We start from the raw sequence: 26192 nt of genomic DNA, 5'->3' as shown, positions 1-26192 counted from the left end.
ATTAGCAAAATGATTCTGACACTGAAATAGTTTGTGACTTTTTCACTTCAGGTGTAAAACCACAGGTATTATATACATACTTTCATACATTACTTTGGGAATTATACAGTGAAAATTAGTTTATCTAAAACAACATCTTATGAAACAAGATGCGATCAGGAGGGAGACAAACCATAAGAGACTCCTAATCTCACAAAACAAACTGAGGTTGTGGGGGGTGGGGGGTAGGGAGATGGTGGTGGGGTTATGGACATTGGGGAGGGAGTGCTGTGAAGTGTGTAAACCTGGCAATTCACAGACCTGTATCCCTTGGGCTAATAATACATTATATGTTAATAAAAATAAAATAAAATAACATTTTAGAGATTGAGGATGCATGTTTCACCTTAGCAGCTGGAGATTTGTTCATTACTGCTGTCAAAGCCTGAATGGCTGATATAGCCAAACAATCCAACTGTCCCTGAAACACCTACCAGAGAAAGAGAGAGAAAAAAAAAAGGGTAAGAAATTAGTAATGTGTTTGAGATTTGTATTCCGTTGGGAAACCTTTGTTCTGAAAACCTGAAAAAAGAATTACTTAACATGCAATACATTCCTTTTCCAATAGAACAGATTTCTGAGACATACCTGCAAAAAAAGTTACCTACCTGACAGAAAATAAGCCATGTGTCAAGGATAAGGTTAAATTCACTCATTACTTTAAAATGTTTTGAAAAAAAAAAAAAAAAAAAAACCAAAAAGAACACCAAGCTTAATACATGCTTTAAAAAATAATGGACAATCTCCAGAGGAAGGAAGGGAAGTCTATCATTGGAAATTCTATCATATTTTAATTTCCCTTCAGAAATATACTAACTTCCTAGTTTGAAATTTCATTAGCATGTATAATAAGATGTTTAAAATGGTGTTGTCTATTTGGTTTACAAGCCCTGCATTATAATTGAAATGGTATGTTTATTCACTGATCATACTTGTAAACATAAGACATATCTATTTTTAACATAAAATCAAAATTTGAGGCAGAATAGAAAATGAAATATCTATAATCATTATCACATTTTTGAGAAGGCAACCCTTAATGTCAAAAGCTTTAAAAAATAAAAACCAGCTTCAGCTTCATTTTGTGAATTTCTGTTTAAGCTTCATCATAAAGAGATGTGTTAAATTTCAGGGCTGTACATTTAGAGGAAAAAAAGTGAAAACAAAAGCTAACATTAACAACATTAAAAAACTGAACATGACTTATATCATCAGGTTTAATCAACCATGAAAGCATAGCAGGAGAATCAGAAAGTTATAAAAACTCATAGTCTCAAAAATCTGCCTTTGGGAATATATTACGATGACTTAAAAATAGTTACTCCATGAATAGAATTTTCCTTTCTCCCTTCCACTAAAAATGATTTGAGTAAAAGGGGACTCATTAGATTTTTGTCATTTTAAGCTAAGCTCTACCACTTTTAGGCAAGTTATATAAGCCAGTATCTTGATTTTTGTTGATGTTATTAAATATTACTACATATACATAGTTTACATTAATCATTCTGTATAAAGAATTTCATATGAATAAGATCTTTCCTACACTTTGTTCAAGACTACTAGACATCAGTAGTACCTACAATTAGGAATATTAATATAAACCTCTTATCAATATAATTTTAAATATTTTAATTAATCTAAATAAGAAGGCCTTAAGACTAACATAGAGAAATCTAAAATAGTACTCTATAGTTGGTATTTTACATCCTGAACAGAAAATAATAGATTTTCATGTCTCTTTATAACACAGCTCTATTTACAAATCTCGGTATTAAAATAATAATAAAAGATATCATGTAAGCTCTCTCAAAACATTTTGGGAAAGGAAAAAAACCAAAGCATTTTTAATCAGTAGTTTCTTCAAAACTGAATTACTTCATGCTGAAAAGCAACAAAAACTGCTTATTTCTCCTCTATATCCATATAGAGGTGACTTTAAGAAAGGAAAACAGTTAAGTTTTATGCTAAATTAAGATTCAAAGTGTTAAGCATCTTCTCCCCTTCCTCCAATTGGATGTCCACTGTATTATAATCATTACTTGTCAAAAAGAAGCAAAGAATCAAGATATTAAAATTGACCATACAAACTCACAAACAAAGCCTAAGGTCCCAATACACCGCAATGCTTAGAGAAAGAAGCTCCCAAAATATGAAGTCACCACCACGTGGACAGCATTGATATTGGGATCCCATTCCTGTACTCTGTGTCTCCTTAAACTGAAAAGGATGCACACATAAACATATGGAATACTGTTGATCATTTATATCAACTACCAAGATTTCAACGTATTTATCTTTTAGATGAAAAAACTTTTATTTTTAATTTTTTAACAATTTTCAAAAATAATTAATGAAGATTAGAATTAGATAGTGTTTGTGTATTTTAAGACATAAGAAGAAAAGTACAGGAATAGTTGTTCCCATTGACTGATTTCAGACTTCAGCTGAAACAAGATGCAGGTTTTTTAGATACCTGGTCCTCATTTATTTCTGTCAGTAATTTGTTGGCAAGGTCTTTCTCGTTCTTGTCTGCCACCTTATTGTTAGCATTTAAAAACAGCTGTTAAAAACAGAGACAAGAATAATGGAGAAAGAACATTAAATAGTTACCTATAAGCAGAAATGAAGTTTAAGTGGATTTCCATGTTTCTTGAAAATAAATTCAAGAACCCACTGGTGAAGTATATCACTTTTAAACTGACAATCAACTATTCACTTTTTGGGTTACAAACTAACATTAGTTTATACACCATATAATTAATTGTTAGCTATTTCTCTCTTGGAACTCAAAGTTACTAAAATAAGAAATAATAGCAACAAGGAGATTAGTTAACATTTCTAAATTCTTAATGAATCAGCAGAAAATAAATGTCTCACAAAAAAGGAAATTTGCTATTGAGACATATTAAAGATACTGTAGTAAATAATGTACAATAAGGATTCTGTAGTCAAGTATGTTTGTAAAATGCTATTTAACTTTAAAGAGTTCTTTCTGAAAATACTTCTCACTCTCAAGTACACTAATGTGCTTTCACAAAGGAGATATGTATTTTCCAAAATTATCAAGAGTTGAGTATAATTTATATTAGTTTCTACACAAAAGGGGATTAGGATTATCTCTGACATACATGGAGATTGCTAAGGGAATCTATTATTTTGGTTTAAGTGTATAAAACTAGCATTCCCAAAGATCTCAGGCATACTTTAGATAAAAAGAAAGACAGTTCAAATGGAAGTGGAAAGGGAAAAAAAGATTTATAAAGGAATTTAACAAGAGCATCCTAAGAAGGAAGTTCTATCATTTCAGAAAATAGAAAACAAAAGTCCAGTAATATAATGAAATAATGTGATATAAAATAAAGATAAGGTATGATATGATATGCAGACATATATAAAGCTTAACCTAAAAATAGTTAGTGTATACACCATAGGCTTTGGAATAGAAACGTGGATATGAATTGTAGTTCTGCTAATTATTAGCTGTTGGTTTTAAGAAAAACTTCTCTAAGCTTATTTTCCCAAAAGGGAAAAGAGTAACTCATGAAATAGAGGCACGGATTAAATGAGATAATCCATGCTAGGTTATTAACACAGTATCTAGCACGTAACAAGAATTTAATAAATGAAAGCTGTTATTACTAACAGCAAAATTTACTTTTAAAGATTTTATTCACTTATTTGAGAGTCAGAGAACACAAGCAGGGTGGAGGGGCAAAGAGAGAGAGAGAAGCAGACTCCCCACTGAGCAGAGAGCCTGATGAAGGGCTCTATCCTAGGACCCTGGGATCATGACCTGAGCTGAAGGGAGATGCTTAACTGACTGGTCAACCCAAATTTTTAAAATAGTAATACTCCATATTATCTGGTGCAAGAACACAGGAATGCTAAAAACTGATGAGAGCAAAAATGAGTAAAGGCTTTCCAGAAAGTAACCCATATCAAGAATTTTAAAACTACTTCTTGTCAGTAACTGTATTTCTAAACATCTACCTAAAAGTGGTCGGAAACTCAAATGAAGATTTTAGAACCAAGATGCTCACTTCAGCTTTATTTACAATAACATAAAGAAACCACCCAAATATCATAAAATAGTGAGCTAATTAAATAAATTATGATTCAACCATACGCTGAAAGGGAAGTCCTTAAACTTTTTTGCCTCAGGACCACTTAAAAGTCTTAAAAATTATTGAGAACCCCAAAGAACTTCTGTTTATATGGGGTTACATCTCTTAATATTTACATGAGAAATGAAAATCAAGACATTTAAATAATATTTGTTTAGTCATTCAAAAACAATAAACCTATTATATGATGACATAACACATCTTTATTAAAAAACCTTCATTTTTTAATAAATTACATTAGTGAGAATGGCACTGCTTTTACATTTCTGCAATCTCTTTAAAAAGTCTGACTTGATGGCGGGGGGGTGGGAGGTTGGGGTACCAGGTGGTGGGTATTATAGAGGGCACGGCTTGCATGGAGCACTGGGTGTGGTGAAAAAATAATAAATACTGTTTTTCTGAAAATAAATAAATTGGAAAAAAAAAGAAGAAAAAAAGTCTGACTTGATAGAAGACAGATGAACTCTAATACCTACTTTGCATTCAGACTGTTATGATGATGTTGTTTTGATTCAAGTTTATGAAAAAAATCTAGCCTCAAACTGAAATGTTAAGATTAGACTACAGATTCCCTAAAATGATCTTGGGGACCCCATACTTTGAGAAATGCTGGGTTGAAATATTTGCAGTCATTAAAAACAATGTTTTTGAAAATATATGGGAAAGACTCATGATATAATACATTTAAAACAGAATACAAAAATATTCACTGGTATTCCAATTTTGTAAAGAAAACTATATCCTTGGAAAAGGTGCCTGGGTGGCTGAGTCGTTAAGTGTCTGCCTTTGGCTCAGGTCATGATTCCAGGGTTCTGGGATCAAGCCCTGTGTTGGACTCCCAGCTCAGCAAGAAACCTTCTTCTCCCTCTCCCCTTTCTTCTATTCCCTCCCTCGCTGTCTCTCTCTCTAGGTCAAATAAATAAAATCTAAAAAAAAAAAAAAAAAAAGAAGAAGAGGAATATATATGGAAATATTGTTATGGGTATTTTGCCACAGTTTTAAAATTTAAATATTTATATATACAGACATGTTTTATTAAAAGATTAAGAAAATGTGTTTTTTATTTCATTTTCCTCCATTAAAATCTATTATTAATCATTGCTCTAGAACTTTAAAAGAATAAAAAGAAACTTGTTCAAATAAGGCAATGGGTATGAATCCAGGCAAGTACAACTCCCAAAATCAACCTTTCAACTATACCATTCTATGTATCCACTCCCAACATTCTTTAGCATCACTTAGTTGCTCCTTTCATAAATTCTCATTCCTACTAAGACTGCCTTAATGATAAATTTTTTCTTGTAGTTGATTTTTAGGGATAGATGTGGAGAAGAAAAGGAAGAAAGTGAAGAAAACAAATTAAGGAATGTAAACAAGACAACAGTATCAATAGCTTTCCAGAATCTTATGACTCAAGTCCTCAAATAGAACTTTACATATTTAGAATACATTGCAATGTCTGTATTTTTAAAAAACTGATTAAAACTTGGGGCGCCTGGGTGGCTCAGTGGGTTAAAGCCTCTGCCTTCGGCTCAGGTCATGATCCCAGGTCCTGGGATCGAGCCCCGCATTGGGCTCTCTGCTCAGCAGGGAGCCTGCTTCCTCCTCTTTCTCTGCCTGCCTCTCTGGCTATTTGATCTCTGTCAAATAAATAAATAAATAAAATCTTAAAAAAAAAAAAAAAGACCTATAAAAAAACTGATTAAAACTCCAAGCAGAAATTTCCCTACTGGGTATTTACCCTAAAGATATAAATGTAGTGATCTGAAGGGGCACGTGCACCCAAATGTTTATAGCGGCAATGTCCACAACAGCCGAACTATGAAAAGAACCTAGATGCCTATCAACAGATGAATGGATAAAAAAGATGTGGTATATATATATACAATGGAATACTATGCAGCCATCAAAAGAAATGAAATATTGCCATTTGTGACAACGTGGATGGAACTAGAGACTACTATGCTTAGCGAAATAAGTCAATCAGAGAAAGACAACTATCATATGATCACCCTGATATGATGAAGTGGAGATGCAACATGGGGGGTTTGGGGGGTAGGAAAAGAATAAATGAAACAAGATGGGATCTGGAGGGAGACAAACCATAAGAGATTCTTAATGTCACAAAACAAAATGAGGGTTGCGGGGTGGGGGGGGGGGAGGGTGGTAGGGTTATGGACATTGGGGAGGGTATGTGATATGGTAAGTGCTGTGAAGTGTGTAAACCTGGCGATTCACAGACCTGTAACCCTGGGGCTAATAATACATTATATGTTTATTTAAAAAAAAAAAACAAAAAAAAAACAACTCCAAGCAGAGTGCTAAAGTAAATGTTATGGTTTTGAATTCTTCTCTTTGCTACTAGAAATTTGCTGTTATTTTCTTCTCATTACTCCAAAAACCCTTGGAAAGCTTCTAAAAATAATTTTACAATAATTTAAAGCATATGCCCTTTCCAAAATACAATATGGTGACACAAAACAACTCTCAAATGTTTAACATCAGGAAAGTTAAATGTATGATTCCACTGAATTATATTCTAAGTACTTCTTAGTATGATGAAACTCATTATGACAAGCCAAAGGTCCTCACATAAATACTGAAGGAAATTAATGCATAAACTGGCTGGTGAATCTCATAAAAAACAAAGCATAGAAACTACAGCAGTCAGCCTAAAGTTTTCCATGTGATTCACAAAATGTTTGTTTAATAAACTTTAGTTGACAATGTTTCCTCTGGGTCTGAATATTTAAACAACAGTTGTCTTGATTCTATTCTGTATTACTATGTAAAACAAAATAAATTCTTTATTCCTTACTAACAAAATAATTTAAACAGAAGTCTATCGTAATCATCTCTAGCACCCTGTAATACATTTAACAACAAAGTTTTTGGGGTGCCTGGGTATGTGATATGGTAAGTGCTGTGAAGCACTTACATAACTTGAAGGAGTTATGTAACAGCAAAAAAGTTGGAAATTAAGTGGCTCCGTGGGTTAAAGCCTCTGCTTTCAGCTCAGGTCATGATCCCAGGGTCCTGGGTCCTGGAATCGAGCCCCACATTAGGCTCTCTGAGAGCCTGCTGCCTCCTTTCTCTCTGCTTATTTGTGATCTCTGTCTGTTAAATACGTTTAAAAAAAAAGTTTTCATAAGATTCCATTTTTATATATTTAAGAATCCTACTAACCTATCCCTATCAAGTATATTCATCAATAAAACCTGTACTCCTCCTATATTTAATATATAGAAAACATTTTTCTATTGACCTTAAGTACCAGTACAACAAAACTACTACAACCAGTGAACCCAGGGTCAGAATACCTGGGTAAGAAATCCTGCCTCCATCATAAAACATATTAACCTTGTGCTAATCATTTAATCTCTTAGGACATATTTCTTCATTTGTATAATGAAAGGAATGGGCAATTTATTTTAAAGGTTCTTCCATGTTGTTAGGACTGATAACTGTAATGGTTAGTGATGAGTTTATAGTGATACTGACTAGAATATCCTGCCTAGGACACTACCTCCAGCAGAGAAGGCTGGGAATGGTCCCAAAGCCTAGCCTTCCCCTCTGAAATGGGTTTCTACTCTAGCATTTCCTGCCTCAAAACAAAATGTGGTAAGTGCTATCAAATAATTAAATTTTAAAACACAAGGACTGTCAGCAAGTCTCCAGATCTAAATTACAAGAAACTCTGGCCTATACAACAGTAGAAAGAGTAAATATTAGCTCAACATCATGACTGCTATGCTAAAAAGCTTTGTACTTTTTAAAAAGATATTGTTGATCATGATATGACATTTTAAAAAATACCTGAGTTTCACATATTGAAGAAAAACACTAATCAATTTTGGCAGAACTACATTTTATTCAGTGATTTACCCTTCTACAATGTGTGACTGGCAGGTTCTCTTATACATGGGAGGTTTTGTCTTGATGAAGTTGCCTTTGTAACTGATATTTTTTTTTTAACAACAAACAAAAGGTTTTATTAAGTTTTCTTATGCTGTTTTCATCTCCCTAGGATTTCTTTCCTAAGAACAAGTTTAAGGGATGGGGGGAGGCTTGTTCACTCTCTAGTGGTAGTTTAGTACTTTCATTGACTCTAAAAATGTTCATTACAATTTACATCATCAATATATATTCCTTATTTTTAAAATGTGATTTCTTAACTTTTCACTGAAAGCTAAGAACAACATAGTGACATAAATGCTTTCATTTATCTCTCTCCTCTAACAGTGTGGAAAAATTTGAGGGGCTGATATTAAAATCCTCCTTTTGGGATATCTGCACAAAATCAGGATGAAACCCTAGTTTTTTCAGCAAAGATTCCATGAAAAGAATACCTCAAACAGAAAAGTAAAAGCTCTTTGAAGTAGTTCCACTTTCAAAGGCTTTTCAAGAAGCACTCTAAAAAATTTCTGATACCATCTTGAAATTTGTGAAAATATAATAATCAGATACTATTACATATACACAAATCTGCTACAAGTGTAAGCTAATAAAAAAAAAATAATAGCAAATTGGCAGTATATACCAAGAACATTAACAGTATTTCTATTTTCTTACTTTTCCATAACCCCAATTATTTACAAATTGTTTCTATACAATGTTCCCTAACTTTATAAAAGCACATTATGGGGGCGCCTAGGTGGCTCAGTGGGTTAAAGCCTCTGCCTTTGGCTCAGGTCATGATCCCAGGGTCCAGGGATCGAGCCCCGCATCAGGCTCTCTGCTTAGCGGGGAGCCTGCTTCCTCCTCTCTCTCTGCCTGCCTCTCTGCCTACTTGTGATCTCTGTCTGTCAAATAAATAAATAAAATCTTTAAAAAAAAAAAAAAGCACATTATGCCCTTTGACCTAGAAATTCTACTAGAAATAGGATTCTAGTCTATGAACTTGAAGGAGTTATGTAACAGCAAAAAAGTTGGAAATTAAGTTGAGTATCTGCCACAGGAAATAGGTACATTATGGCATATCTACTTAATATTATATAGGTATTTAAATCATACACAGGAAAATGCAAACAAAATCATCTTACATGAAACAAAAGCACAAAATTATAAACATCAAACACACACCAAATTTTAACAATGTACAACAAAAGACTTTAAAACTCAACAACAAAAACAAACAACCCAATTAAAAAATGCACAAAGAACTTGCATAGACATTTCTCCAAAGAACCTATACAAATAGCCAATAAGCATATGAAAAGATGCTCAGTATAACTAATCATTAAAATCACAATGAGATACCATTTCATACCCATTAGAATTAGAGATCATCAGAAAGAAGAAAGTAACTGTCAAGGAGAGCGTAAAAAATTATAACTCTTGTGCATTGTTCACAGGAACGTAAAATGGCACAACCATTGTGGAGAACAGTGAGGTGGTTACTCAAAATACTAAAAATTTAATTACTATATGATCCAGCAATCTCACTTCTGGAATATATCCAAAAAAACAAAAGCAGGGACTTAAAGAGATATGGGTATATTCAGGATCACAGCAGCATTATCCAAAATAGCCAAAAGGTATAATCAATACAAAAGTCAATTAACACATGACTAGGTAAACAAAATGTGGTATGTAGACACAGTGGAATATATTTCAGCCTAAGAAAAGAAAATTCTGCAATATGCCACAACATGGATGAATCTTAAGGCCATAATGCTAAGGGAAATAAGTCAGTCACAAAAATAGAAATACTGTATGACTCTACTTAGATGAGGTATTTCGAGTAACCAAAAATCATAGAGACAGAAAGTTTAATGGAGGTAGCCAGGGGTTGGGGAGAGGGGAGAATGTGGAATTGTTTGATGTGTATCGAGTTTCAGTACCATAAGACGCGGAGGGTTATAGAGAATGGAAGGTGGTGACAGCTGCACAACAATGTGAACGCACTCAGTACCACTGACTGATACACTTAAACATAGTTAAGATGGTAAATTTTATGTGTATTTTACCATAATCAAAAAAAGAAAATTAGTAACATGTTTAAATTTGAATCAGAGCATAAACAAAATAATAGCTTTTTAAAGTGAAAGACAATAATAACAGAAAAATACCTTGCAATTCTGCAGCAGTCGTATGAGATGTTCAAAGCAATTACTGTTAAGAAAAATGGCCTGAAGAACAGGCCTATCGGTGCAATCTAACATGGCTGTGATGGTATCTAGGAAAATAAAAACAAAATCATCGACTTATAAGTGGAAAATTTGGGATCACAGAAACATTTCCCTCTGGCCATATTTTTAATTTAGGCTTTTCAGTGGCAAACAGATGTAAAATGAATTAGGAAGAAATAGGGATGGAGATTGGAAAAAAAACCTACTTATTACTTGTTAAGAAAAATGAATAGTTTTATAGTTTATTATTAAAAATATTTGTTTTTCTACATAAGAGTGATATATATTTCCTAAAGATTACAGTTATTCTTCCATTATAATGCTCAAGTATAACTAACTGTGGTTTCCAACTCATTATTAATAAGCAACTTCTAGTTAGTTATATTCTGCAACAGTCTCATTTATACAAATTAGACAAATTTAGCATGTGGCCAGAAAATAAGACTTAGGGATTCAATCCATTCATGATGATGGTTTGCTCTTGTTTCCTACTGAACAGATACCCTCATTCAGAAATCAAGGGATAACTGGCATAAGTAATACAATAGTCCTTAATAAATAAGAAGCCCATTCAATACAGACTCAAACTTTCTTAGAAAGTTATAATTTATACAATTATAAAACATGTTTTATAAGAGAACAGAAACTAGATAAAAGGAATCTAATTTTCTTACAGAAACAAAGTCTCTTGTGCACTGATCAAGTTTCAACAAGATTTTGATGTCCAATATTTTTAAGTTGGACACCACATACACCCTCATACAACCATGTTTTTAAGTCTCTAGAGCTGTACAATAAACCATTAATGTCGGTTATGTCTAGGTCGTAGAATATAAAAAACTTCTTATCCAAATTTCCTAGTACAGCTGTAATGAAAATATTTTATTTCTATAAAAAGAATTAATAATTAATAATACTTGTACTATCAATCTAACAGGGGAATGCAATAAGAAATCACATATACTGATGAAAGCGCTTACAGAGAAAAACCAACAAAACAAAGAGAGGGCAGAGAAACAAGACACACATACACAGAGGCTCTGAGAAAAACCAAATAGAGGCCCTCTGAAGAAAGGATAGACGTTAAAGTGACATCTATAGAGATTTATAGAAGGACACATAATATTGCCATATGTTACTCTTGCCATAGGTTAGACAACATAAATGCCATCTCCTAAAAACTTACTTTTCCTAGAATTTGAAAATAATAGCTGACTTTCTTTTTAACAGTGATTCTTTTAATGGAATACACTTTCAAAAAACAATAGAGGCTCAATTTCATTAAAGCAAAGATGCTATAAACAAATTGATTCCATGTTAATTATTTTAAAGTCATAATCTCAAGTTACATAATAGCTGAATTAAACAATCAATACTTCTATATGACAGCCTTGAATTTCAAATAAGTCTAAAAAAACAGACTCAGAGAAAATGGAGTATAATAAATTTTACGTAATACTTACTCAACATTTTGATCTGCAGAGCTATGAACCGGCTTTCCCACTGTCTGGATCTCCTTTGATTAGGTAAAGCTGAATGATCTGAATTTAGCAATTTAAAATAGTTCTCCAAAATAGTGCTGGTTTCCACCTGACGCTGATCAGAGCTGCTAGTGAGAAGGATATGGACCACTTCTGTAAGGCACTTCAGAGTAAGTTCTATCTTCCTACCCACTTCTTCAGGATTTCCATCCTCCCAGGAATCACAATCTGCCAAAACTCTCATGAGAACTTCCATGGTGGCTGGAGAAATTGCTTGCAAAGCATTCCTCTGAAACATGAAAGATAATAAACGTGAAACCCAAACCAAACTGAAGTTCTGTGTGTTTGTAAAAATAAAGTTTAATAAATCTGCAGACTTTCTTTTCTTTTTTAAAGGATTTTATTTATTTGACAGACAGCGAGAGAGGGAACTCAAGCAGAGGGAGTGGGAGAGGCAGAAGCAGGCTTCCCGCTGAGCAGGGAGCCTGATGCGGGGCTCGATCCCAGGACCCCACGATCATGACCCAAGCTGAAGGCAGACGCTTAATGAATGAGCCACCCAGGAGACCCTGCAGACTTTTTTTTTTAGTAAATCAACATAAAAAATTTTCAGAACATACCTGATAGACATTGCTAGTTTTTATGCATATTAAGTTTTCATTTCCTTGCTAGATTACTAGATTTTCATTTTTATTCAGGTAGCAATCTGCCTACATAGAAAACTTGTTTACCACCCTCCCTTACAGCTTGGGGTAGCCATCCATCATAGTTCTGGTCAAGAATATATGCCAGGAGACTAGGAAGGAAATACAACTTTACAGATAAAAACAGAAGGACCCTTTGCTCTTGGCCTTTTCATCTTTTGCCTGCCTGGAATGCAGATACCATGTTTGACCTTTAAGTCATGAAGAAACAAACCCAAGAATTAAAGTAATAGGCTAAAGAGAGCAGAAGAGGAATGTGAAAGGACTTAGTCCTTTCTGATACCATGGAGCTGCTGTACCAGCCCAGAACTGCCTACATCTACATTTCTAATGCAAACAAACAAACAAAAAACCCCAAATTCTCAATCTGGCTAAGCTCCTCTAGGGTTTTATGTTGGTTATAGCAAATTCATCCCAAATGACATAGAGATACAAGACGACTGGCTTGACTCTGGTTCTACAAACATATTTCTGAAATTCTAAATAACTGGTAGCTATTCAAGGTGATCCATTAATCTTGGAAATAATATATATTGCCTAAAACTGTTAAATTGATATAGAATGAATCCAAACATAATGATGCAAAATCATCTGAAAGTAACAGCACTTAGGCCATTAGAGCTTATTATTATCAATATAATAAATAATAGCGGTAACAAGGGCTACAATGGAAGAAACTGTCAAGAGAGCACCCAACATCCATTTTCCTCCACTTCCTTATTAAAAGAATCCCTGATGTTTTGGTGGACAGGAGGCTAGCAGAAATAAAGATTACATTTCCTAACCTCCCTTGTTGCCAAAGAGGCTGAGGAAGCAAGTTTTGTTTGTTTTTTTTTTTAATCGAAGTTATTATTTGGACGTATTTCCCTTTTTCGCAGTTATCTCATTGAGTTTGCCAAATGAGATTTAAAAAAGATGAGTGTCAGCTTTCAGCGTCTCCTTTAAAGATAGTTGGCACATGCCATTTGTCTCCCTCCTCATCTCCCTCTCCATTTTTGTGCCCAAAGTGCAAATGCAAATGGTTAGAACTCTAGAAGCTAATCATATAGCAAAAGAAATAATAACAAATTGACATTCAGAAGGAACCTGGATCCTCTGAAGATCCCAGAGCCACCAGATTAACTCTGGACTACTTACTGCTACTTTATTTTTTCATGAAGGAAAAAAGTAAAACTTCTAACTTAAGCTGTTATAGTTTTAGTATTTACTGCTAATTATGGGAATCACAAATCTGATAGATCTGTGACTTACTTAACGCTTATAAGCACTTTACATATATCATATCATTTGGTCCTTATGACTATTTTGTAATTGTTACTGTTTTCTTATTATAAAGAAACTAAAACACATGTAAATAAAGAAACTAAAACACACGTAAACAGTTTATCCAAGGTCACACAATGAGAGACAGACATGGGATTCAAACCTCTGTCAGTCTGTCTCTAAAGCTTATCCTCTTAACATAATGCAAAACAACACCTATGTCAACGGGAAGTCCAGGCATGATCCTTGGAGAAGGGAGAGGAGTCACAGGACTTCAATTTTCCTGCCATTTATGAGTGAAAGGACTTAGTCCTTGCCAATACCATTCAATTTTCCTGCCATTTACACCTTTAAATATTCAATTCATCTAAACATCTCCCTAAATATCCCTGTACTTACTCTATATTCAATAAATAAACTTCTGACCTCAAAATAGCTACAAATACAGCTATAGAACCTGATTATAAGGATTTTGAGTATTTTTACTATATAAAATAATAAATTGGCCTTCAAGTATCTACTTGATTTCTGTCCGAGTTTTAATTACTGAAGGTCTCTTGATTTCTATTTGAGTTTCAATTATGGGAGGTCTCTCAAGGCTTGATACCCCCTAGGCATTAACAAAAACAAGTCTCTGTTTGTTCAAAATGGTAACGGGATCCAACCAGCTTCTCCACTAGTCAAAAACAACGTCATTTCCAATTTTATTCATGTATACTTGTTAATTCTTATTTTTAGTAGCAGAGAAATGATGGAAATGAGTAGATACTGATGCAAAAGAAGATTATCAACTAATAAAGGAAGGTGACAAAGCAAACAAACTGAAAAATAAGATGCTAGTCATTATCCCCCTCACAAAAAAAGACTCTTCTACTAGAGTGAAGAGGAAAAGGAAAGGTAGGCTACTAGGAAACCCAAATAGTATTATTAGCAATATCTGAAATTTTGTTAACCAAAAGAAATCCTATATATTTTCATATTTTATAGTTGTTGCAATGTCTTGAAACATCATGTTTGTCTTTTTTATGAGATCACATTTATTACTAGACTTGCTGCTCTATCTCTTTAGTGTGTTATAAAAACACATTACTATGTTACAAATTTATTTTAATATTTTAGTAACTGCATTTTAGCATAACTAGTTTCTTTTCCGATCTTATGTATTTTATTGCATGCATTTGAAATATTCCAACAAGGGGCTTTATGCAGGACAGAAGGTGTTAGAAACTTCTGATCTAAACTATGTACTTAAAGAAAACATAGAGGAAGTTCTTTCTGAACTACAATCCTATTTCAACGAGTACTTATATTCAAAGTTTACCACAGACAACTTTTAAGATACTCACCTTCAAAAATAAAGAAGTAAGTATTACTAGAATTTCTTTCTTGTGAGTAATAAAAAGCTGGCTGGGTTTGTTGAAAAAAAAAAAAAGCACATAAACCTTGTATATATGCATTTAGAAATTACATAGACAGAAGAGTGGTTAACTCATATATACTTAATTTTGAGTTTGATTTCATCATGTAGAGTAACAAGGGGTGATTTTATTTATTTAAAGTAAGAACTAGTAGCTGAAAGTCAACACAACTAAGAACTTACAATAAAATATTGTTAAATATGGTTATTTATGTAGTAATTTTATTGTTAGTGCTAATATTATTAGGTTTTTAAAGACGTTTTAAATAAAAGATTAGTTTTAAACAAGCTATAAACTCAGAAAAATATCTATGTGGTTCATAAAATTATAAAAGAACAAAGAATAAATTAAATAATCCATGGAAATCGGGGCGCCTGGGTGCCTCAGTGGGTTAGGCATCTGCCTTCGGCTCAGGTCATGATCCCAGGGTCCTGGGATCGAGCCCCGCATTGGGCTCTCTGCTCAGCAGGGAGCCTGCTTCTCCCTCTCTCTGCCTGCCTCTCTGCCTACTTGTGATCTCTCTCTCTCAAATAAATAAATAAAAATTAAAAAAAAATAAATAATCCACGGCAAACTTTTTGCAACTATTTTTTTAAATATTAACTTTCAACACTTTGCTCACCTGCCCACCGGCCACAATGGCTCCAAAGAGGTGCAATAAGCAACACTTGAGACTTTCCTTGAGATGTTCACTTTCCTGAAAACACTCTGTGAATATAATACACAAATAGAACAAGTAAGATTTCTCTTTCACAGTATGACTTATCTCTAAGGAATGTCTGACGCTGAAACATTAAAAACTATTAAAAGGCTAAAATTTCTTAAAAGGCAAGGTCGATACGCATTTTCTCATAATAAAGGAAAAGAGAAACCATCTACCAGCTAGTAGTTTAGATTAGTTATGTTATCTCATTTAATTCTCATAATACTCCATGTGAGGATGTTTTGCCCTTATTTATAAATGAGCAAGTAAAAGGTCTTAAAGTTACAGAGCTGCTAAGTGACAAGGCTAGAAGCTAACATTAAATTAGATATGTTTTTTGGTACTACTACTTCCTCTTATTAGTATAAATGATAATAATTATTCAACTATAAAATTGGAATAATTGGATGAAAAGATTTCCTGGGTTTATTCCAAGGCAAACATTCTAAAGTTCTGGTACCAAAAATAACCTTTCTTTTAATATTATAAAGTATTTTGTTGTTTTCAAAAGGTTATACATGCACATGACAAAGAATAATTAAAACATCATAAAACAACTGTGACCAAAAGTAAGTCTCCCCCAAACCTATTCCTCAATATACCATGCTCCCCACACCTTAAAAAAAAAAAGTATACATATACCACTGCATCATGTTTTCTGTTGTTTTTTTTTTTTTTAAGATTTTTAATTTATTTGACAGAGAGAGATCACAAGTAGGCAGAGAGGCAGGCAGAGAGAAAGAGAGGAGGAAGCAGGCTCCCTGCTGAGCAGAGAGCCCGATGTGGAACTCCATCCCAGGACCCTGGGATCATGACCTGAGCTGAAGGCAGCGGCTTAACCCACTGAGCCACCCAGGTGCCCATGTTTTCTGTTTTTAACACTAATATATACTGGGTATCTTTACATATTTATCTTCCTTATTCATTTTTATGACCAATACAATGATGTACCTTAATTTACTTAACCAGTTCTCTACTGATAAACTTTTACGATTTTCGGGCGCCTGGGTGGCTCAGTGGATTAAGCCGCTGCCTTCGGCTCAGGTCATGATCTCAGGGTTCTGGGATCGAGTCCCGCATCAGGCTCTCTGCTCAGCAGGGAGCCTGCTTCGTCCTCTCTCTCTCTGCCTGCCTCTCTGCCTACTTGTGATCTCTCTCTGACAAATAAATAAATAAAATCTTTAAAAAAAAAAAAACTTTTACGATTTTCCTCTTCATTTTGATAGTCTAATAACCCAGTAATGAGTATTTTTTGTATATATCATAGACAAGGTGTAACAACAGAATTATTTCAATTTTATACATAATAAACATTACCAAAAACAAACAGCTTTGAGTAAATATACTGACAGAAATCTACATTTAAAAAATTAAATTTTAAAAGATTTAAAATCTACATTCCAGCATAGCTGGAATAACTGTCACTATCCATGGCTTCCTCCTAGAAATAACTAGAAAATTAGACAATATAGGTAGAAATTAATGCACTCTAGAAACTTTCCTTCTCTCAAGAGAAACAAAGTAAGCTCAATGATTATCTCAGCTTCCTGCTGTACATACGTTCAGAACAACTGCACAGAAAAGGGAAAACCTAAAGGAAGATGACTATTTGCTGAGTTAGGAGGCAGATGAAACGTTTGAGAAGGCCAAGGCAAGCAGTACAGGAGTGGAAGGTATAAAGAGAAAGCACTCCAGAAATATTAGTAGGACTCACTTTGAGTCAAAGTATCAATCTTATAGGATACTGTGAAATCCCACAAGGCAGGAAAAAACCTAGCAAGAAGTTTTAAGCTGAGTAACTGTGAGATTTTACACAGAACTGCAAGAAGACAGAGTTCTAGTCAGCCACAGGAGACACACAGAAAATATGTACAAGATATAAAAAGATATACCATGTAAACGTTAATCATAAGAATGCTGGAGGGGCTATGTCAGTATCTGACGAAACAGTCAAGAAATATTATCAAGGTAAGGCAAGGAATATTACTATGGGTAAAAAGGGAAATGTCATTATTAAAGATAGGAAATGAAAATGAAACTTACCTTTTAAAAAATCTACAATAGTTTAAAGACTTCACATTTCTAAGTACCTGTGATAACTTATTTGGGATAAACTATCAAAATATATGCACAATCTAAATTCTGCAAACTATAAAATATTGATTGAAGAAATAAGTAACAAATAATGAGATTATCAGATTCATGAACTAGAAGTCTCAATATTCTCAAGACGTCAATCCTAGATGCAATACAATCCCAAACAAATATATCAGCAGGCGTTTTTGTAAAAAAAAAAAAAAAAAACATTTAAAAACTGGTTTCTAAAATGCATATAAAAATGTAAAGGGTCCAGAACAGCCAAAAAATTTTTGAAGAAAAACAAAGTTAGAGGACTTAATGATTTCAAGATTTAGCATAAAGTCACAACAATCAATATAGTGTGGTAATATCATAAGGGCAGCTATGTGGAACAAAAAAAGAGAATCCAGAAATCAGCCTATTTTGATTATCTAGCCGAAGCCAATATTACTACTGGTGGTCAAACAGAGTGGGCACGCGATCATCTTCACCAGGCACTCAAACAAAGCACTATTTCTCTCTTTCTTTTTTAAAATCATACCTTTAATGTGTGTATATTCATTTCCAATCGACAAAAGCAAAAAAAAAAAAAAAGAGCTATTTCTGTTTTGTTTTAAATTCTTAGGAAAAAAAGAAAAGAGAACTAAAGCAAATATGGTAAAATGTTACGGCAAGATCTGACAAATGAGAGTAGGAAACACAAGGTATTCCTTGTATATATTCTACAGTATTTTCCATATTCTTGAACTATGGCATAACCATTTTTTAAGAAAGAAAATTAAATCCACATAGATCACACCTATAATAGCCAAATCTCTTCTAAGTTTTTGATTAATTTTTAATTTTTTCAGTGTTCCAAGATTCACTGTTCACCCAAGGCTCCACACCCAATGCTCCATGCGCTACATGCCCTCCTTAATACCCACCACCAGGCTCACCTTTCCCCCCACCAAACCCTCTCTTGCAAAACCCTCAGCAGTTTTTTTCTTAAGAGTCCACAGTCTCGTGTAAAGGGCCTAGTCAGCTAGAGCGGCCCCACCCCGGTGGAACAGCCATTTTGTTGTTTATGCAGTAAAACTTAAACCGACCCGGGAGCTTACTTAAAAGCATGGCCGGGAAACCGTCTCCCGGTAACAAAGCCCAAATACAAGGGTGGGTCAGGTCAGGGGGAGATAACAGCCTGAATGCCCAGATGAGTCCGGTCAGGTAGAGACATCCAATCAGTAAAGCACGCACACTGTCTCCAGAGCTACCAAGGAGTGTGGGCCCCGCCTTTTGCCTGTCTTTTGGGTGCTAATTCTGACCAAGGTGATAGGCCAGTTCAAATAGCTACTATGGGGTAAATTGTAATTCAACTGGTCACTTATGTGTGACCTAGCAGGGCTGTGCAGCTTTCTCTGTGTTACAATCTCATTGGTACCAGTGCGTGGCCAGGTCCAACCACATGGCCTTTGCCCTTAAAAGCTAGTCTGTAAAGAAGAGAGAGGTCACCCTCTCTGTAAGGGACGGCCCCGACCGGTCTGTTTGACAGTCGGTTTGATTCTTGATGCTTGGCGCGAAATAAAGCTTTGCTTGACCTTCGCTTTGTATCAGTCTTGCTTCTTTGACCACGGACCCATTATTGGGGGACCCAATACTCTCATGCTTCATCTCCCCCTCCAATTTCCCCCAATTCACTTTTCCTTTCCTTCTCCTAGTGTCCTCCTGTTACTCCTAAGGTTTTTTTTTTTTTTTTAACTCACTAACTATTTAAGTGAAAACACATTAAAAAACACATAACCTACAGATCATCCTTTAAAACCAAAACAGCCAAGTGAAAATTCAGTAAAGAATTTTTACTTTAAAAAGGTTTAATAGGGAACGCCTGGGTGGCTCTGTTGGTTGAGCAGCTGCTCAGGTCATGATCCCGGCATCCTGGGATTGAGTCCCGCATTGGGTTCCTTGCTCAGCGGGGAGCCTGCTTCTCCCTCTGCCTCTGCCTCTGCCTGCAACTCTGTTTGCCTGTGCTCACTCTCTCTGACAAATAAATAAATAAAACCTTAAAAAATAATAATAAAATAAAAAGGTTTAAAAATTAATAAGCAGAAAATTTATATACATATATACACATATGGGTATGGGTGTGTGTGTGTGTGTGTGTGTGTATGGCTAGAGAGAGAAAGAGAACACATCAGGAATTCAACAACTATGTTCTTCTTTCTGGAGATATGACATCATGTTTTCTGGTCAGTAATGTTCTTTCAAACACTGTACTGAATCAAAGCAAATAGATGACCAGTAAAGCTGTTTGCTGTATCCTACTCATGCTTACCTGGTTACACCCATGGAAACCATCTTGGTAGATTTTGACAGGAAGAAGGAATTCCTTACCTCAACAGAAAACCTAATGAACCTGTTTATACAGCAAGGGTTTTAGCAAACCTACACAAACACTTAACATGCTATAAGAAAAGGATACCTTTTAACTTACCTCCAGCAGAAGCATACATTTACTGGTGCTTATTAACATAGAAACACCAAGGCAGAAAGCATTTTTGCTTTCATAGTACTAATAACTAAAAAGCACACAGCCTATATTAATTTGATCTTCAAGTGGGTGATCATGGAAGTTCCAAGATTACATCTACTACGTTAGCCTGAGTATTCATCTATAAAACTATTTTTTTCAAAATGCTTACAATGAGTTCAATTAACAGTGGAATTACATCAGGACCAGCAGAAGACAGTGACACAAGGATTGCAAATATAAGACTACAAACTTATCTTCACATGTAGCTTTTGGGTAAAGGCCCACCTCCCTCACTTGATTCTTTAGCCAAGACTAACTGTTACAGGAGAAGCTTCAGAAATTTCAGGATGATCAGCTGGCTTAATGTCCTGGATAAATACTTCCAGTCAAAAACCCCAATGAGGCTGCAGGATTAAAATTCTGATACATATAAAAACCCGAGTGTACAAAATGCCTGCTGGGACATGCAAAGCCTGTTGGGCCAAAGAAGGTTGGTGATGGTGAGAAACACTGACACCAACATGTATGCTGGGGAAGAGGCCCCCAGGTGGAATGCTGGCCTTTGAGCTTGACTCAAAAGTCCCTGAGAAGTTACAGGGAGGAGTAACAGGGTCACTGAATACAAGAAGGTGTTACGGGAGAAACAGGTCCCAGGAGGGTCAGGTAATTTTCTTTTCAACCCAACAATACTTAACATTAATGAACAGTTGCAAAACGGAGTCCTTCTTTCCAAGATGTATTCTTCTGTCCCATTAGCTTTAGCCTCCCCCAGTCTAATGGGCTGGCACACCCACAATGATCACACTGCCTAGAGATGCGCCCTAGGGCCTCAGATCTGTCTGGGAAGCTGATAAAAATGAGTCGCATAACAAAGTCACCACTAAATTGCTCCTTAAACCCAGTCCCCAGCCACCTTTTTCTGCTCTATAGCCCAGAAACATTTCTTTTAAAAAGCCAGAAAAGCTGTAAACATGAACAGTATGTCCAATATATCACGAGCTACTTCATCTTCGCAGTGCTGGAAAGACGCTGTGCGAGTCACCATGTTAAATCCAGGAATCTGCTCTAGCAGATGTTCTTCAATACACTTTTCTACCAAAGACATATACTCATTACAAACAGGTGGGAGTGCATGTCTATAAAAATTTCCTTTAATAACGGGAATTCTTCATCCGTGATAATAAAATCCAACCACAGCATCAAATTCTGTATCAGAGGTGGAAAAGGACAGTGCAAAGCTCTCTTCCTCTAGGGTATCCATCACCATCACCCCCTACACCGTCCACCTGTGGGGTGAGTGGGCCTGTTAGCCCCCTATCCCAAATGTGGCCTGGGCCCAGGCTGCACTTGGCTCTATTGAGCCCCAACTGGCAAAACGGAGGCCTCAGCCATGAGTCCACCACCAGCTCACAGCCCAGCTCTGTAGTGCCTGGGCAGGAGGCCCTGGCCTCAGGCTCCCCAGCAGTGGCCATGCACAAGCTGGGCCCCCATGCTACTCTTACATTTATTTCAGTAAAAATTCAGAAGGTCTATACTACAGTCATTACAATATTAAGCTCTTCTCAAAATAAAAACACTTTAAGAACAATAAATTAGAGGAAGAACAATAATCATAGCAAAGTATGAATCAAGTACTCCAGTGATAGGTTCTTATAATCTTTAGTTTACAAATACACAAAGATGAATCAAGTAGAATCAGAGTAAGAATATAAAGAATAATCAGAGTAACATCAAAATCAATGAGAAAGTAGGATCGATACTTACGATAAAAGAAAGGGACAAACTCCACTGTGAGAGAAGCTGGTTTATATTTCTGTCTGCTCTTTTCCACAGTACTAAGGATTCGTCTGTCATTAAAAAGAAGTTAATACCAAATTATAACCATGGTGAGTAGAGATGGCGTAATTACAGAAACAATTATAAAATAAATTTTAATATATTACTTTATATGTATATACTGAACAATACACCTCTAGGATTGAGATAATTTTAAAAACAAAGTCTGGCCTACAATTTAAATGCTCACCAATGAGAGATTTCTTCTTTTGAATTAAGAAAAAAAGTTCTAAATGCTTAATGGTGAAATAAGAAGCCAGATTAAGTCACCAAACAACTAGAAACAGAAAAAGGAGCTAGGCATTTAAAATTTCCAATCTGTAAAATTAGTTTTTCAAGAACCTATTCCACTGCCTTCTTCCATTTTAAATTAATGTATATCTAGTATGGGCTGAGATTTTTTTTTAAGGATTTTATTTTTTATTTGACAGAGTGAAAGCAGAGCAAGCATGAGTGGGTCTGGAGGGGAGGGAAGGGCTGAGGGAGAGGGAAAAGTAAGCTCCCTGCTGAGCAGGGACCAGATGCAGGGCTTGATCCCACCAGAACCCTGAAATCATGACCTGAGCCAAAGGGAGATGCTTAACTGACTGAGCCATCCAGGTACCCGGGAATTATTCTGGTTTTTAATGACAATTCCAGTAGTTTTTTGGTTTTTTTGTGTGTTTTTTTTTTAATTTTATTTATTTATTTGACAGAAATCACAAGTAGACGGAGAGGCAGGCAGAGAGAGAGAGAGGGAAGCAGGCTCCCTGCTGAGCAGAGAGCCCGATGCGGGACTCCATCCCAGGACCCTGAGATCATGACCCGAGCCGAAGGCAGCGGCCCAACCCACTGAGCCACCCAGGCGCCCTCCAGTTGTTTTGATGGCTGAAATATTGCGACAGACTTTGGTAAGGCACACAAGTTATCATGTGCTTTTACCAAGATCATTCCAATTCAACACAAAATGAGTCTCTTAAATGAGCATGGTAGTGGGGGATTGGGAAATAAAAGCTACCGTTAAAATGATACATCTGACTAGCGGACTGCAGAAAATTAAACAAAAAACAAAGAACTCAGACACTTTTTTCATACCCTGAAAAAAACTCTTAATGTTATTACATAAACCCAACAAAAAAGGAAAGTATTTGAAAAACAGCCACAAAGAACTTCTATATGTCTAAATATGATCTACTGATAAAGCAATAGATTAAGAGGACTTCTTTTTGACAACCATAATTGAGATATTAAAATTGTTTTCTTTACTTAAAGCTAGAAAGAAAAGTCCATTGGCGACATAGTAAGTCAAATAAGATAGACACAGCTGGTCAATAATGACAGAATAAAGAGTTCTAAAATCCAGATCTAATATTCAGATTCACTAGAAATTGTATTAGACAGCATTTGCTACAATGCTTTCCAAATCTGTGCCTACTCCCTTTTTTTTTTTTTTTTTAAGATTTTATTTATTTGACACAGGGAAAGTGTGTGCACACAAGCATGGAGAGCGGAGGCAGAGGGAAAACCAGGTTCCCCACTGAGCAGGGAGCCTGATGTGGTACTTGATCCCAGGACCCCAGTGGGATCATGACCTAAGCTGAAGGCATATACTTAACCCAACTGAGCCACCCAGGTGCCCCCAAATCTGTGTCTATTTCCATTGTGGAGAAGGCAGAAGAATTATCATATTTTGTGTTTATCTTAAATTCAAACATAATATCCTAGAATATTACTGGATCTTTCTATTTAATTAAAACCAGTACTGAGATTTTCCTTATGTCTTTAAGATAATGCAAATATAACTGGAGTTTTGAATTAAAAATTCAGTCATGCCTTTAAAAAAATTAATGTGGTAGAAAAATTAATTTTAAAATGACAATTTGGGGGGAGGGGGGTCAGAAGAAGGGGGTGGGGTTGTGGACATTGGGGAGGGTATGTGCTATGGTGAGTGCTGTTAAGTGTGTAAGCCTGGCAATTCACAGACCTGTACCCCTGGGGATAAAAATACATTATATGGGGGCGCCTGGGTGGCTCAGTGGGTTAAAGCTGCTGCCTTCGGCTCAGGTCATGATCTCAGGGTCCTGGGATGGAGTCCCGCATCGGGCTCTCTGCACAGCAGGGAGCCTGCTTCCTCCTCTCTCTCTCTCTGCCTGCCTCTCTGCCTACTTGTGATCTCTCTCTGTCAAATAAATAAAAAATAAAATCTTTAAAAAAAAATACATTATATGTTTATAAAAATTTTAAAAAAATTAAAATGATGATTTAGCTTTCAGTTAGGTCTTTCCATGAGATTACTTACATTGTTTATATTTGGCACATTTATTATAAGTTATAGTATGAACTAACAGATTGGATATATCCTATCCAAATATCCTGTACTACAAACAATATACATTCTTACTTTAGTAATATAATGAAAATGTACTCCTGCAATTTGTGAATAATGACTTATTCTAAAGGCCCTGTATTAGATGTAACATATGAACATAAATAATTTCGATTATGGAGCACCTGGGTGGTTCAGTCATCTGCCAAAGGCAGATGGCCCAGGTCATGATCCTAGGGTTCTGGGATCAAGCCCCAGTGGGGCTTCCTGCTGAACAGGGAACCTGCTTCTTCCTTTCCCTCTGCCACTCCCCCTGCTTGTGGTCTAATAAAATCTTTAAAAAAATGATTTAAAAAAAATTCCTGGGTTCTGGGGTGGCTCAGATGGTTAAGAATCTGCCTTTGGTGCAGGTCATGATCTTAGAGTCCTGAGATTTAGTCCCACATCAGGCTCCCTGGGTCAGCAAGGGTCTGCTCCCTCTCCCTGCTTCAGTTCTCTCTTTCACTCTCTCTCTCTCTAATAGATAAATAAAATCTTAAAAAAGTAAAATTTAAAAAAATGTTTTAATTACTATTATTGTTATAGTGAAATTTAATATACTAACATGAATAAAAGGGGTAAAACCCATTATATGTAACACAAACATTGAAACATAAGTAGTTTGTACTACACATTTGCAACAGGTTAAAACAGAATGCTAAAAATGAATTCACAGTGTACTTTCTTGTTAAATTATTATCTGATATTTGGGTCAAGCACGTGGCACCTAGCAGAGGCTAACACATACCAATTTCTGAGGGTTGTAAAACATGTTTGCATCTTAGTTTTCTTTTTCTTTCTTTTTTTTTTTTTAAAGATTTATTTGTTTATTTATTTGACAGAGAGATCACAAGTAGACAGAGAGGCAGGCAGAGAGAGAGAGAAGCAGGCTCCCTGCTGAGCAGAGAGCCCAACATGGGACTCGATCCCAGGACCCCGAGATCATGACCTGAGCCGAAGGCAGCGGCTTAACCCACTAAGCCACCCAGGCGCCCCATCTTAGTTTTCTAAGTTCGTGTCCCTTGGTCAATTACTTTGTACTTCTTTTTTATGTTGCCATCATGCCTAAGACATAACTATTTCTCTTAAGGTTTTAATCTGGAAATAAATTCAAGCTCTTGCAAAAGTTGCAAGAATAAAAATTGTGTAACTTCAAATATATCTCACCCACATTCATCATGAAAATTTTACCCAAATCCTTTATCATTTGTTCACCTTTCCCTATTATACAAAGGACACATATTTATATATACATGCATTCACACAAATAGCACTTTCCAGAACATTTAAAGGGAAATTATGTATATTTTGGTATATTATTTCTAAATACTTTAGTGAATACCTGATATGGTCTTACACAGTAACAGTATAATTCTAAATTTTAATACATTTAATATTAAAATAAAACATTTATCTACCATTTGTAATCCCATTTGGTTAACTGACCCATTAGTATCCTTTGCAGCATTTTCTCCCCCTCTCAGTACAGCTTCCTGTCCAGAAATTTCATCTGGCTGTCCTGTCTCTTTGTCCTCTCTCATTCTGAAACATTTCTATAGCC

At 35.4% G+C, this 26192-nt stretch overlaps 1 protein-coding gene and 1 pseudogene across 4 annotated transcripts in view; both read right to left on the bottom strand.

Moving 5' to 3' along the window:
• The window catches only part of NBEAL1 (neurobeachin like 1), a 207302-nt gene that overhangs the window by 126603 nt on the left and 54507 nt on the right, over window positions 1–26192 (bottom strand). For 2 of the 4 annotated variants that reach the window (XM_044241352.1, XM_044241350.1), the window contains exons 7-12: window positions 22216–22298; window positions 15783–15868; window positions 11758–12064; window positions 10235–10341; window positions 2513–2599; window positions 386–469 (exon numbers count right to left, since the gene is read on the bottom strand). In XM_044241352.1, the coding sequence (XP_044097287.1) occupies window positions 386–469; window positions 2513–2599; window positions 10235–10341; window positions 11758–12064; window positions 15783–15868; window positions 22216–22298 (754 nt within the window). The remainder of the gene's footprint in view (window positions 1–385; window positions 470–2512; window positions 2600–10234; window positions 10342–11757; window positions 12065–15782; window positions 15869–22215; window positions 22299–26192) is intronic. The other 2 variants (XM_044241354.1, XM_044241353.1) reach the window with 1 other exon arrangement.
• LOC122902215 lies at window positions 21273–21712 on the bottom strand (annotated as a pseudogene).

Source organism: Neovison vison, chromosome 3, assembly GCF_020171115.1.
Source record: "Neovison vison isolate M4711 chromosome 3, ASM_NN_V1, whole genome shotgun sequence".
Lineage (NCBI taxonomy): Eukaryota > Metazoa > Chordata > Mammalia > Carnivora > Mustelidae > Neogale > Neogale vison.
Note: the sequence above shows the minus strand (reverse complement) of the source record. Positions and strands in the feature narration are given on the sequence as shown.